General features: G+C 51.9%; 1 protein-coding gene across 7 annotated transcripts; it reads left to right on the top strand.

The window, feature by feature from the left end:
* Nucleotides 1–2,094: 2,094 nt before the first annotated feature.
* On the top strand, nucleotides 2,095–6,164 carry TMEM191C (transmembrane protein 191C). 7 transcript variants are annotated; one of them, XM_082699833.1, is made up of 12 exons: nucleotides 2,095–2,803; nucleotides 3,094–3,217; nucleotides 3,346–3,396; nucleotides 3,546–3,623; nucleotides 3,786–3,842; nucleotides 3,980–4,039; nucleotides 4,160–4,224; nucleotides 4,309–4,381; nucleotides 4,606–4,646; nucleotides 4,751–4,996; nucleotides 5,265–5,299; nucleotides 5,470–5,523. In XM_082699833.1, exons 1-10 carry the CDS (start codon nucleotides 2,649–2,651, stop codon nucleotides 4,953–4,955), a joined length of 909 nt encoding a protein of 302 aa, XP_082555959.1. In that variant the 5' UTR covers nucleotides 2,095–2,648; the 3' UTR covers nucleotides 4,956–4,996; nucleotides 5,265–5,299; nucleotides 5,470–5,523. The 7 variants fall into 7 exon arrangements, with proteins under 7 accessions (XP_082555959.1, XP_082555957.1, XP_082555956.1 ...); XM_082699831.1 differs by having other exon boundaries at nucleotides 4,543–4,646; XM_082699830.1 differs by having other exon boundaries at nucleotides 4,309–4,450.
* The last annotated feature ends 6,518 nt before the right edge of the window (nucleotides 6,165–12,682 follow it).

The following is a 12,682-nucleotide window of genomic DNA, read 5'->3' as shown; positions in this document are numbered from 1 at the left end:
CACATACTAGATTATAATCAATGATAAATTCTAAAGTACCAAAATGTTAAGAAAAATCAAGGGCGGCGCAGGATGGTGTGCAGTGCACACACCGGCCCCCCCTTCCCGTTCTATGCCACCATCCGTGGGATGGGTGGAGCTTGCCCAGTGTCGCACTGATGCCTCCGCCCCGGAACTGGACTTTGCAAGGAGGAGGTGGCTCCTGACCCAGTCTGGTGGAGGAGGAAGGCTCACGGTCCGGAAGATTTTGAACCTGCATTTTAAGAAAGGACAGAAATGGGCCAAATGGACCAAGGGGGAAGAAAGGCAGGTGCTTCCTGCAGGGGTCTGGGTGCAGGAGAGAAGTTCTCAGGAGTTGGACCCCAGCGGCCTGTGGGGCTTGGGCACTGAGGCCAGGAGGGTTCCCTGCGCCTTTTTCCTGACCTTCAGGTTGTGGAGGGGAAGTGGCTTAGGTTTCCTAAGAGGCATAGTCCTGGATGTTCCCCACAGAGACTTTCCTGTCCTGATACAGGGGCGGGGCAGAAAGGGAACCCAGAGAGTGGGCCCTTGTCACCTGCCCATCCTGGCTGGCCGCTGGCCGCTGGCTTCCCTCCTGAACATAGGTGGAGACAGGGGCTGCCAATGCTACTACTGCCTGGCGATGGTCATCACTGAGCCTTGGCTACCCCATCCATAAACCGGGATCACAAAGCCTAGCCAGTGGAAGTGGTGGCCATCCCTGGGACCCTATAGGGCAATGAGGGGACAGGGGGCGGGCTAAGCCTGAAGGGAGAAGTGGCCATGCGGGAACTCTGGAGACAGAGTGCTGTCCAGCAGGACTGACCTTAGGCAGTGCCCTCCGATAGAATATTTCTCTAGGAGCCACAGGAAAATGTAGAAAGAACAATCAAGTCAAGTTTTAATGTTTTATCCAACCCAGTACATTCAAAATGTTTCAGTATGTAGGGGCGCCTGGGTGGCTCAGTGGCTCAGCTGCTCCTCCACCATCTGGGACCGCAGATGTCAAAGTGGAGACTGAAGGCCTAGTGCCGACAGCCAGCTGATGGCTCGCAGGACTGGGAGGCTTCGTGTGTGAACTCATTTGCTCCCTTCAGTCCTTTGAGGGAGAGTCTCCCAACAAGCCCCACTTAATAGGTGAACAAACTGAGAGACCCGGGGGCTTAGGAGCCTTGTTGCAGGTCGCAGACCGGGAGGGAGGAAGCCAGGGCTCTGAATGAAGGCTCTCTCATTCCAGAGTTGGAGGGTTTTATGCCTGTGCCCCCCACCAGCCCCTCATGGGCTCTAACCCAGGCTTCCCACCCGCTCCCAGGGAGGCTTCCTGCTGGGGCTGGTGCTGGCTGGCTGGCTGCTGCAAGGGGTGTAGGGGAGGCTGGGCACGTGCCAGGGTACAGGGCAAGATGGCAGCAGGGCCTGAGGCTACTCCAACGCCACCGCCACCACTGCTCGGTCGGTTCTCGAAAGCCCCAGTCCGGAAGAGGCTTCCGAACCAGACAGCCAACGAAAGGCACCCACCACTCTCCCAAATGATGCCTCACCCCCGTGTGGCCCTGTGATTTGTCCCAGGATCTCTCCATTGCCCCCATCTCTCCCCATTCAGGGCCCACCCTGGTGACAGAATCCATGGCCTCTCCAAGATTAACGGCCCAGGGAGGCAGGCTCTGCTTCCTGGTGGCAGGCCTGCAGGGAAGCCATGGCCATTTTTAATTTACTGTGTAAGTAACTCGAAATGACTTCAGTCTTGCTCACATTTCTCAGAATTAATGAGAAGCAACCCAGCTCCCCCTGATATCTGCAAAGGTGTTGCCTCCTGGTGACTTCCCACTGGGGCGTAGCAGGAATTGCCTTCATCCTCAGCCCAGGTCCCTGCGCAGATCCCCCTGCAACCCCCTACCCCCTTCTCTACATCTTCCTTACCCCCTAGGACTCACCCCTGCATACTTAGTTTAGGTAAATACTATCATGGGCACATCTCATTCTACTTGCTGTTTTTGTTGTTGTTGTTGTTGTTGTGGGTTTTTTTGTTTTGTTTTGTTTTTTTACCATCAACATTATTTTCAGGTCTCTTCATGTTGATTTAAAAGATCCTAGCTCATTTGAAGTGCTTTATTGGATTCCTTTATCAATTGTCTCATATATCACATTTCTGTGTTTAATTACACGTTAGTGCCACACTTACACTGCTCCTAATGCTTTGCAAACACGGAAGAAAGTTCCTCTGGGGAGTGTACTCCTGCGGTGAAATTGTGGGTCATGGAGGACCACCATGCCCAGTCACTGTTCATCCCCAGCAGCTCCCCCAAATGACCCACAGATGGTGCAGGGCACAAAGGTTCCTGTTCCCTCACTTGGTTGCTTATATTTGATGTCACCCAACCGTCTTTCTGTTGGCTGTTCTGCTTGATGGAAAATGTGGTTTCTCTTCAGACTCTTCCTGGGCGTTCCAGTTCTCCCCTCTGGGCAATGCCCAGCAGACCCTTTGACCTTTGATGTTTGATATTTGGTCTTTCTCATGGTGACCCCTGGAGGGACTAAGTGCTATCCTGCCCCACTCCCGTCTGCCGTGGCCGCCCCCTGCCGCTCATTGTGACGCCAGCCGCGGGCCGGGTCTCCCAGGCGGGCAGCAACGGCGGGACACAGTCCCTGTAGCGATGGCAGAGACGCAGGAGCTGCTGCTGCAGCTGCAGAAGGACAACCGCGACGGGCGACTGCGGAAGCAGGAGCTGGAGGAGCTGGTGCGCGGGCTCGAGGCCGAGAGCGAGAGCCTCACCGCGCGCCTGCAGGACCTGCGCGAGCGCGAGCGCAGGTGCGCAGGAAGGGCGGCTCGATGGGGAAAAGCAGTCGCGCGAAGGTCGATTCCACCGACGGCGGTACCCGGGCCTAGGCAGAGCCGCCGGCCGGCCCGTCGGTTATTCCTCTTCTCCGGGGCCCGAACCCCCCGCCCCCATCTATTCAGGGGACCCACGAAGGGGAGGGGGCGGACCCCCAACTTGGGCTTCCTCGAGCCCATTCGCAGCTGGTCTTTCCCGGGGGGCCGCGGGATCCTGAGCACCTGCCGCCTTCCGCGGTGGCACCACCTCAGTTTCCCCTCTGCAGCCTGCAGCGGAAGCAAAGCCAGTTGGCGCGGACCCTGTGCGGGGAGGAGCGCGAGGCGGCGCGGGAGCACGCGGAGAGAGCTCGCGGGCTGCTGGAAGCCGCGGAGCGGCGCCACCAGGACTTGGTGGGGACCGGGCCCTGGATGGGGCGGGACCGACGGGGAGGGCGGAGGCGGGGCCCTGGGTGGGTAAGGCCGGCCTCGAGGCTGCGGTCTCCGAGAAGCCCAGGCAGCCTCCTCGACCCCCTCCGCAGGAGCAACGTAACCGGCAGCTTCAGGAGCAGTGGGAAGAGCTGTCGAGTCAGGTACATTAAGGAGACGGCCTCGGTCTCTAGCTTCCCCTAGGAAGTCCCACTGTCGTCCTCGCCCCCCTTTTTGCCTTGTCCCCTCCTCTCAGGACATTCCCCTCTCCTCGAAGCCCCGCAAACCCCACCTTCATAAAACCCATCTCTAGCTCTTCTACTACGGAGGGGAACAACTGAGTCAGCAGCGCGCAGATCAGCGACTGGGGACTCAACTGATGGCGTTGCAGGTTGTTTGGGTGGGGCCCCCAAGATCCGAGCGGAGGCGCGGGCGGGGCCATAATGACCTGGGGGCGTGGAGGCTCCCTGAGGGGCGGGGTTGGGTAGAGAGGAGGCTTGCGGGGGAGTCCCAGGCGTCCTGGACTCCTGACATTCCTTGGATCCGTCTGAAGAAACAACTGGAGCTGGTGGAGGCCAAGCACGCCAGGCAGGCGGAGAACCTGCGGCAGGTGAGGGCGGGGCCGGGGCCTGAAGGCGAAAGTCGGCTTCGGGTGTGGGTGGGTGGGTGGGTGGGTGGGTGGGCAGGTGCGGGAGGATGGAGGGCCTGGCGCTACCCCGAGTCTCATCAGGGCTCCCCTCATCCCAGGGCGCGCAGCGGACGGAGGAGGCCTGGGCCAGCTTTCAGGAGCAGAGCGGAGTCCTGCAGGTACTGAGAGCCGCTCACGTCCCGACACCCCTCCAACCCCGGAGCTGCGGCGACCCCCAGTGCCCCCTCCCCCGGGTGTCTCCTCCCCCAGTCCTGAGGCCTCACTCCCACTCCCTCCAGGAGCTGCAGGCAAAGGTGGCGGAGGCAACTGCTTCGCTGGACGCCTCGCGGGACGGCCCGGATCTGTAAGGGGGGCCAGGACTGTGTTGGTACGGTGGGGCGGCAGTGGGGCTGACTTAGATCGCCCACCTCGATGCCCTTCCCTGCAGGTGCGACTCCCATCTTCGTCGGGGGCAGGACTGCGCGGGCTCGCTCATGGAGGAGGTGGCCGAGGCTGACTGTGTGAGCGCGAACCCGGACCCGCTCTTCACGGGGGTCACCCGCACCCACGGGGCTCCGCCTCCCCTCGAGGTCCTGCCCCCTGACGGGCCCGCGACTACCCAGACCCGCACTCTGGGGGATGAGGTTTCTGGTCCCTTACGACTCCCGTCCCCTCCATGAAGGACCCGGAACTCGTGGCGCCCCTGCGCCGGGGCCGAGCTAGAAGCCGCTCCCTCTGTCCGCAGGAGATGCGGCTTTCCACGGGCACCGGCAGGGCTGGCATCAGGTGAGTCAGCGGGCAGGCGGCGGGCGCGCTGGGCTCGGGTCCACCCACGACTTACTCTCCCCCGCCCCCTTCCCCTGTCTGTCCATCCGTCCTTCGGTCCGCAGGCTGTGGGCGCTGGGCGCGCTGCAGACGCTGCTGTTGCTCCTGCTCTGCTTCCTGGCGCTGCCGCTGCTCTACCTGATGCTAGTGAACCCTTCGGCCCTCCGCCGAGGACTCCGGTACCTTATCTCGGACACCACCTTCCGCCGCCTGCGCTACACGCTGTCCCCGCTGCTCGAGCTGCGCGCGGGCGGCCTGCTGCCGACCTAGCGCGCATCACGCCGGCCGCGGCCGCCTGCACCTCTGTCTCGGTGTGGTTTCTGGGAGCCTGGGTGGAGGCCGAGGGGAGACTCTCGGGGGTGGGTCATGTGTTCCTTGGCCCAGCGGTCCTAGCATCTTGGTCTCAGCGGGTGCAAGGCCTTCCAGGCGGTTCTTGGGGTTGGAGAGGCTGCCCCGGGCTCCAGCTGGCAGAGCCCTAGACTTGCGCAGGAGCCCGGCGCGCCCTCTTCCGGCACCCGAGACTTGGGGTAGGGACTGGGGGTTCGCACCAAGGAACTCCCGGGATCCCTCTTCCTACAGCGCCTGCTGCCGCACCAGAGCCACCTCGGAAGTTGGTCAGTATCTTTTTGCTAAACTTGGTTTTTCCCTGCTAGTGAGCCTGGGGTGGGGGTGGGGGGCGGGGGAGCAGGCGGGTCAGGTCTTGGTCGGTGGGGGTCGGTGGTTCCCCCGGCTGCGTGGGGGGTTATTGAGGTCCCCGCAGCACCCGTTGGTTTTCTTGCGGCAGGTTCTTCAGGGCACCGGCCTGGGCATTGGTCTCCTGTGGTCCCCTTGCGGAACGTGCTGGTCCTGCTGGCGTCGCGCGCTCCCCGCGGCGGTCTTCGTTGGGAATCGTCTTTTTATAAATAAAAAGTCTACCTAAAGGTAGACTGTTCTGCTTAGTGGAAATGATGAACCTTGAGTTTTGTGTGTTTTTTTTTTTTTTATACAAATACTACTTTTATTCTTTACGGGTTTTGGTAGTGAAATTGTTCCGTGTATCTCCTTGTTGCGGGCGCGCGTGCACACACCCAGCGACACGCCCCCCCCCCACACACACCCCGCAACACACAGGTTTTGGCCGTGGTCTCCAAACAATCGTTTTCTTATTGATGTGTAGGTATTTAAGTCCTTTTGGGGTTAAATTTGTTTATGTAATCCTGTGTATAAAATTTCATCAAATTTAGAAATTGTGTGCTATGTCCTATAAAAATCCATTCCAGTCCAGAAATTGTAATACATACGGTAAATACCTTTAGTTGGTGTAAACATTTTATTCATACATTCATTATAACATTTTGTTGCTAACCACTTTATGGTTTCATGCATAGATGGGCATTTGGGTTGTTTCCACCTTTTGGCTGTGGTGAGTAATGCTTCTGTGAACATTGGTGTATCAATGTTTGTTCTTTTGGGTAAATACACAGACTTGGAACTGCTGGATCATTGGGACTTCTGTGTTTAATGCTTTGAGGAGGAAGGGCTCTACTGCATTCCACATTTTACATCTCCAGGGCAGTGCAAAAAGGCTCTCATTTGCCCACATTCTCAACAACATCTGTTTTTATTTATTTATTTTAAAAAGATTTTATTTATTAAATCCTTATTAAAAAGATTTTATTTACTAAATCATCATGACTATGACTGACCCCAGCTGAAACCAAGTCACTTGCTTAACCTGAGTCACCCAGGCTCCCCCATTTCGTTTTTCAAAAAAATTAAAAAAATAATAGCCATTTTCACGAGTGTGATTTTTTTTTTTTCTTTCAATGTTTAGGCATTGGATTAACTTTGGGTGTTGTTTTTTTTTTTTAAGATTATTTTCACTTATTTTAGAGTGAGAAAGAGCATGAGCTGGGGAGGAACAGGGAGGGACAGAAGGAGAAGGAAAGAATCTCAAGTGAACTGTGCGCTGGGGACCCTGAGATCATGATCTGATCTGAAACCAAGTCACGTGCTCAACCAAGTCACCCAGGTGCCCCAGGCATTGTGTTACTTTTTTTCTTCCAAGTTTTTATTTAAATTTCTTATTTTTTATACTCTATAACTACAAAATTAAATCTGTGAAATAAGACTTTTTAGGGACATCTAGCTTTTATCCCAGCTCTCTCTACCCTGTTGCCTGCACTCCCTTAGAAGAAATATTAGGGGACGCCTGGGTGGCTCAGTTGGTTAAGCCACTGCCTTCTGCTCAGGTCATGATCCCCGAGTCCAGTCCGCAATGGGCTTCCAGCTCAGCGGGGAGTCTGCTGCTTCTTCAGACCTTCTCCCTTCTCATGCTCTCTCACTCTCTCTCAAATAAAATCTTTTTTCTTTTTTAAAGATTTTTGTTTATTTATTTGACAGACAGAGATCACAAGTAGGCAGAGAGAGAGAGAGGAAGCAGGCTTCCGGCTTGAGCAGAGAGCCTGATGCGGGGCTCGATCCCAGAATCCTGAGATCATGACCTGAGCTGAAGGCAGAGGCTTTAACCCACTGAGCCACCCAGGCGCCCCAATAAAATCTTAAAAATTAGGTTGTTGTAATGGACTCTTCTTTATTCCCTCTTAACTAAGTGAAATATACAGTGAGGACCTCCTCCGTTTCTTAGATGAACACGGGTGTACCCCGGGGACTTCTCTGCTCCCCTTTCAGCACAGGGCTCTGAGCAGTGTCAGAGGAGCTGTGTTCTTACTCAGCTGCAGTGATGCGGTGGATTCCCACACTTTGCTATTACAAACAGTATCTTGGGGCTCCTGGCTCAGCTGGTAGAGCATGTGACTCTTGACTTTGGGTTTGTAAGTTTGAGCCCCACATCAGGTGTAGAGTTTACTTAAAAAAATCTTTAGAAAACAAAACAAAACAAAAACCAAGCAGTATCTCAACAAGGAGCCTTCTGCAAACACCTTTGCATTTCGCCAGACAGTCTTTGAGATCAATTCCTGAAAGCTGGATTGTGGTCAAAGGGTAATCTCACACACAATAGCACTAGATACTACCCAGGTCATCGTCCTACTTGGACTGTTTTCCATTCCCACCATCACTGGATACGATGGCCCCTTTCCCCACAGCCTGGGCGATGGTGCATGTTGTCACTCTGAGAGTCTGATGGGTGAGAAACGGCACTTTAGAGTACTTCCCATTTGCATTTATCTTATGATCAAGGTTAAGGATATTTTCATATTTCACGGCCAGTTGCCTATTTCTGTAAATATCATTTGCTTATCATTTTGCTTAAAATACAGGATTGAGGGTTTTCTTCTCTCTCAGTTGGCATTTTGAGATCTTTTGTAAATATTTACTGTTTGCCTTGTGCTATGTTTATGGTGTTCTTTTGCCATTCATACATTGTTTTGTAACAATTTACTTTCCTGTATTGGTTCTGGATTTTGGTAGGAAATTTCTCACTTCTAAGTGGTTGTTGAGGAAACTCATCCACCTCCTCTTCTAGCATTTGCATAATTTCATTATTTCTTTTTTTTAAATTTTATTTATTTATTTGACAGAGAGAGATCACAAGTAGGCAGAGAGGCAGGCAGAGAGAGAAAGGGAAGCAGGCTCCCTGCTGAGCAGAGAGCCCGATGTGGGACTCAATCCCAGGACCCTGAGATCATGACCTGAGCCGAAGGCAGTGGCTTAGACACACTGAGCCACCCAGGTGCCCCCATTATTTCTTTAAAAAAAAAAAAAAGATTTATTTGACAGAGATCATAGGAAGGCAGAGAGGCAGGCAGAGAGAGAGGGGGAAGCAGGATCCCCACTGAGCAGAGAACCTGATGCAGGGCTTGATCCCAGGACCCTGAGATCATGACCTGAGCTGAAGGCTGAGGCTTAACCAACTGAGCCACCCAGGCACCCCCATTATTATTTTTTTTAAAGATTTTTTTTATTTATTTGACAGAGAGAGAGATCACAAGTAGGCAGGCAGGCAGAGAGAGAGGCAGAAGCAGGCTCCCTGCTGAGCAGAGAGCCCGACATGGGGCTCGATCCCAGGACCCTGAGATCATGACCTGAGCTGAAGGCAGAGGCTTAACCCACCAAGCCACCCAGGCACCCCCCATTATTATTTCTTAAAGTAATCTCTACACCCAAAGCGGGGCTCAAACTCACAACCCCGCGGTCAAGAGTAGCATGCTCTTCAGACCAAGCCAGCCAGGTGCCCCTTGCATGGTTTCTTAGTTCACATTTCAACCTCTAGTCTATTTTAGACTTACCATGGTTTATGATGTGAGGATCCTTTCCACTTCTGTAGGTAGTAGTTTTAGATCCAGCTTGTCAAATCCGTAAGAATGGGAATGTGAGTCCAGCACATTTAGAGACTAATTTGCAGGGAATTTAGTCTTCCAGTCCTCAAACATGATGTCAGTGTATGGTTTTCATTTATTTCAACAATGATTTGTATTTTTTTAGTGTAGAAGTCTCACACGTGTTTTGAAAATATTTTTTTATTTGAAAGAGACACAGTGAGAGAGGGAACACAAGCAGGGGAGTGGGAGAGAGAGAGAAGCAGGCTTCCTGCACACGTGGCTCAATCCCAGGATCCTGAGATGATGGCCCAAGGTGAAGGCAGACGCCCAACTGACTGAGCCACCCAGGTGCCCCAGGAAAGGCATTCTTTTTTTTTTTTTTTTAAGATTTTATTTATTTATTTGACAGAGATCACAAGTAGGCAGAGAGGCAGGCAGAGAGAGAGAGAGAGGAGGAAGCAGGCTCCCTGCTGAGCAGAGAGCCCGATGCGGGACTCGATCCCAGGACCCTGAGATCATGACCTGAGCCGAAGGCAGAGGCTTAACCCACTGAGCCACCCAGGTGCCCCAGGAAAGGCATTCTTAAGAAGCTGGTTGTTAAGGAGAGAGATGCCATACTATAATGATATTTTCTCAGAATATCCTTGTCTTAGGGCTATGCTACCCTCATAAAAATGATTTGGGGAGGTGTTCTCTATTTTCTGGGAAAGTGTGTAACATTGGCATTTTTCTTCCTTAAATGTTTAGATCCATCCTGGCTTTATGATGAAAGGGAAAATTACCCCTAATAATTGTTGTTAACACAGAGAATTGTATGAATCATCAGTGAATTTTCCCAAAGGGAACACCTCTATAGAATAAGAAACAGAATGTTAACCAGTGCCTTCATTTTTCCTCATGCCTCCCTAGTTTGCTCCCTCCAAAAGTAACTACTACCCTGATATTGGATACCATCAATAATTATGCCTGTTCTTGAACTTCAAATCGAGAAATGCAGTATGGGGACGCCTCGGTGGCTCAGTCCATTAAGCGTTTGCCTTCAGCTCAGGTTGTGATCCCAGGGTCCAGGGATTGAGTCCCACATTGGGCTCTCTGCTCAGCAGGGAGTCTGCTTCTCCCCCTCCTTCTGGCTCTCTCTTCCCTGGCTTCTGCGCTCTCTCTGACAAATAAATAAAATATAAACAAGAAAAGAAAACCACAGTATGTATGTTTTTGTGTCTAGATTCTTTTGCTAAACATGGAAAGAGTACAGGACACCTGGGTGGCTCAGTAGGTTAAGCCGCTGCCTTCAGCTCAGGTCATGATCCCAGAGTCCTGGGATCGAGTTCCGCATCACACTCCTTGTTCAGCAGGGAGCCTGCCTCTCTCTCTGCCTCTGCCTGCTTGTGCGCGCTCTCTGATAAATAAATAAATAAATAAATAAATAAATAAATAAAATCTTAAAAAAAAACCAAACCCATGGGAAGAGTAGTCCATACTGCCCGCTGCTGTGTGCACTTCTTTTGCATTTTATTCTGCCACGTGAGTTACCACGGTTACTTGTCTCTTGTGGGAAGGGCATCTTGGTCACTTACGGTTTCTGGCTGTTATGAATAATGTGCCTCACAACATTCCTGTTTGTGTCTGTACCTCTGTTGGGTACCCATCTGGGAGTGGAATTACTGGGGCGGAAAGGAGGAGATGCTTAGCTTTAGCGAACGCTTTGGTTTTCCAAAGTGTTGAACCAGTTTACACACCCACCTGCAGCTGCCGGGGTCCCTGCGGCTCCACTTGCTGTCTGTTTATGCTTCAGACATGCAGGTGGGTGAGGAGGGATCACATTGTGGCTTCAATTTGCATTTTCATGATGACTGGTGACATTGAACACATTTTATTATTATTCATTGGCTCTGGGTAGTCTGTTTTGTGAAATGTCTTTTTTTCTTCTTTTTTTTTAAGATTTTATTTATTTATCTGACAGACAGAGATCACAATAGGTGGAGAGGCAGGCAGAGAGAGAGGAGGAAGCAGGCTCCCTGCTGAGCAGAGAGCCCGAGGTGGGACTCGATCCCAGGACCCTGAGATCATGACCCGAGCCGAAGGCAGTGGCTTAACCCACTGAGCCACCCAGGCGCCCGAAATGTCTTTTTTTCTTTAAGATTTTATTTATTTGACACACACACAAAGAATACAAGCAGGGGGAGCAGCTGGCAGGGGGAGAGGAGGAGGGGGAAGCAGGCTCCTCCTGAGCAAAGAGTTCATCCCAGGACCCTGGGATCGTGACCTGAGCCTAGGGCAGACACTTAACCAACTGAGCCACCCAGGCGTCCTGTGAAATGTCTCTTCAGGACTTCGTCTATTGTATTAGTCACTTGTATCTTAACTGATTGCAAATATCTTCCAGGGTATGTGGCATGCTGTTTTTACTTTTGTTTTTAACACACACACACGCATTTTAAGTAGGTGCCATGCGCAGACATGGAGCCCAGCGTGGGGCTGAACTGATGACCCTGAGATCACGACCTGAGCTGTGATCAAGACTCGGGCGCTCAACCAACAGAGGAACCCAGGTGCCTCAATGCATATTTCTTTTTTTTAAGATTTTATTTACTTATTTTTTAAAAAGATTTTATTTATTTGATAGAGAGATTGAGATCACAAGTAGGCAGAGAGACAGGCAGAAAGAGAGGGAGAAGCAGGCTCCCAATCAAGCAGCCCAATGCGGGGCTTGATCCCAGGACTCTTGAGATCATGACCCGAACCAAAGGCAGAGGCTTAACCCACTGAGCCACCCAGGCGCCCCTTTTATTTACTTATTTGAGAGAGCAAACAGAGAGCATTAGCAGGGTTAGAGGCAGAGGGAGAGAGAAAGGGAGAAGAATACTCTCCGTTGAGCAGGGAGCCTGATGGGGGGCTCGATCCCAGGACCCTGGGATCACGACCTGAGCTGAAGGCAGACACTTAACTGTCCGAGCCACCCAGGCGCCCCACAACACACATTTTTTAAAAAGCTTATTCATTTTAGGTAATCTATGCACACAATGTGGGTTTTGAACCCATGACCCCAAGATGAACAGTTACATGCTCTGCTGAGTCAGCCAGTAGTCCCTGTCATGCTTTTTCCTATAGTTGAAACTAATTTTTCCTTTATGATTAGTGTTATTTTTGATTCTAAGAAATCTTTGTGCATCCCAAGGTCATCAAACCATTTTCTTCTGTATCTTCTCCTAAAGGTCTTTTTTTTCCTAAAGATTTTGAGAGAGATCTACTTAGATCTTTACTGATACATACAGTACAGTATTACAAATGTATTTCCTCTTACGATTTTAAAAAAGATTTTATCTGAGAGAGAGGGGAGAGAACAGAGCAAGAGGGAGGAAAAGAATAGGGTTGGGGGAAGGGGCAGAGGGAGAGGGAGAAGCAGCTTCTCTGCTGAACTTGGAGCTCAACACGGGGACAGATCCCAGGACCCTGAGATCATGACCTGAGCTGAAGAGAGATGCTTAACCAACTGAGCCACTCAGGCGCCCCTCTCCCAAGTCTTTTTTTCTTTTTAAAGATTTTATTTATTTATTTGACAGACAGAGATCACAAGCAGGCAGAGAGGCAGGCAGAGAGAGAGAGAGAGAAAGGGAAGCAGGCTCCCTGCTGAGCAGAGAGCCCGATGCGGGACTCGATTCCAGGACCCTGAGATCATGACCTGAGCCGAAGGCAGCGGCTTAACCCACTGAGCCACCCAGGCGCCCACGTTCCTGT

Source organism: Mustela nivalis (assembly GCF_964662115.1).
Source record: "Mustela nivalis genome assembly, chromosome: 14".
NCBI classification, from domain to species: domain Eukaryota; kingdom Metazoa; phylum Chordata; class Mammalia; order Carnivora; family Mustelidae; genus Mustela; species Mustela nivalis.
Note: the sequence above shows the minus strand (reverse complement) of the source record. Positions and strands in the feature narration are given on the sequence as shown.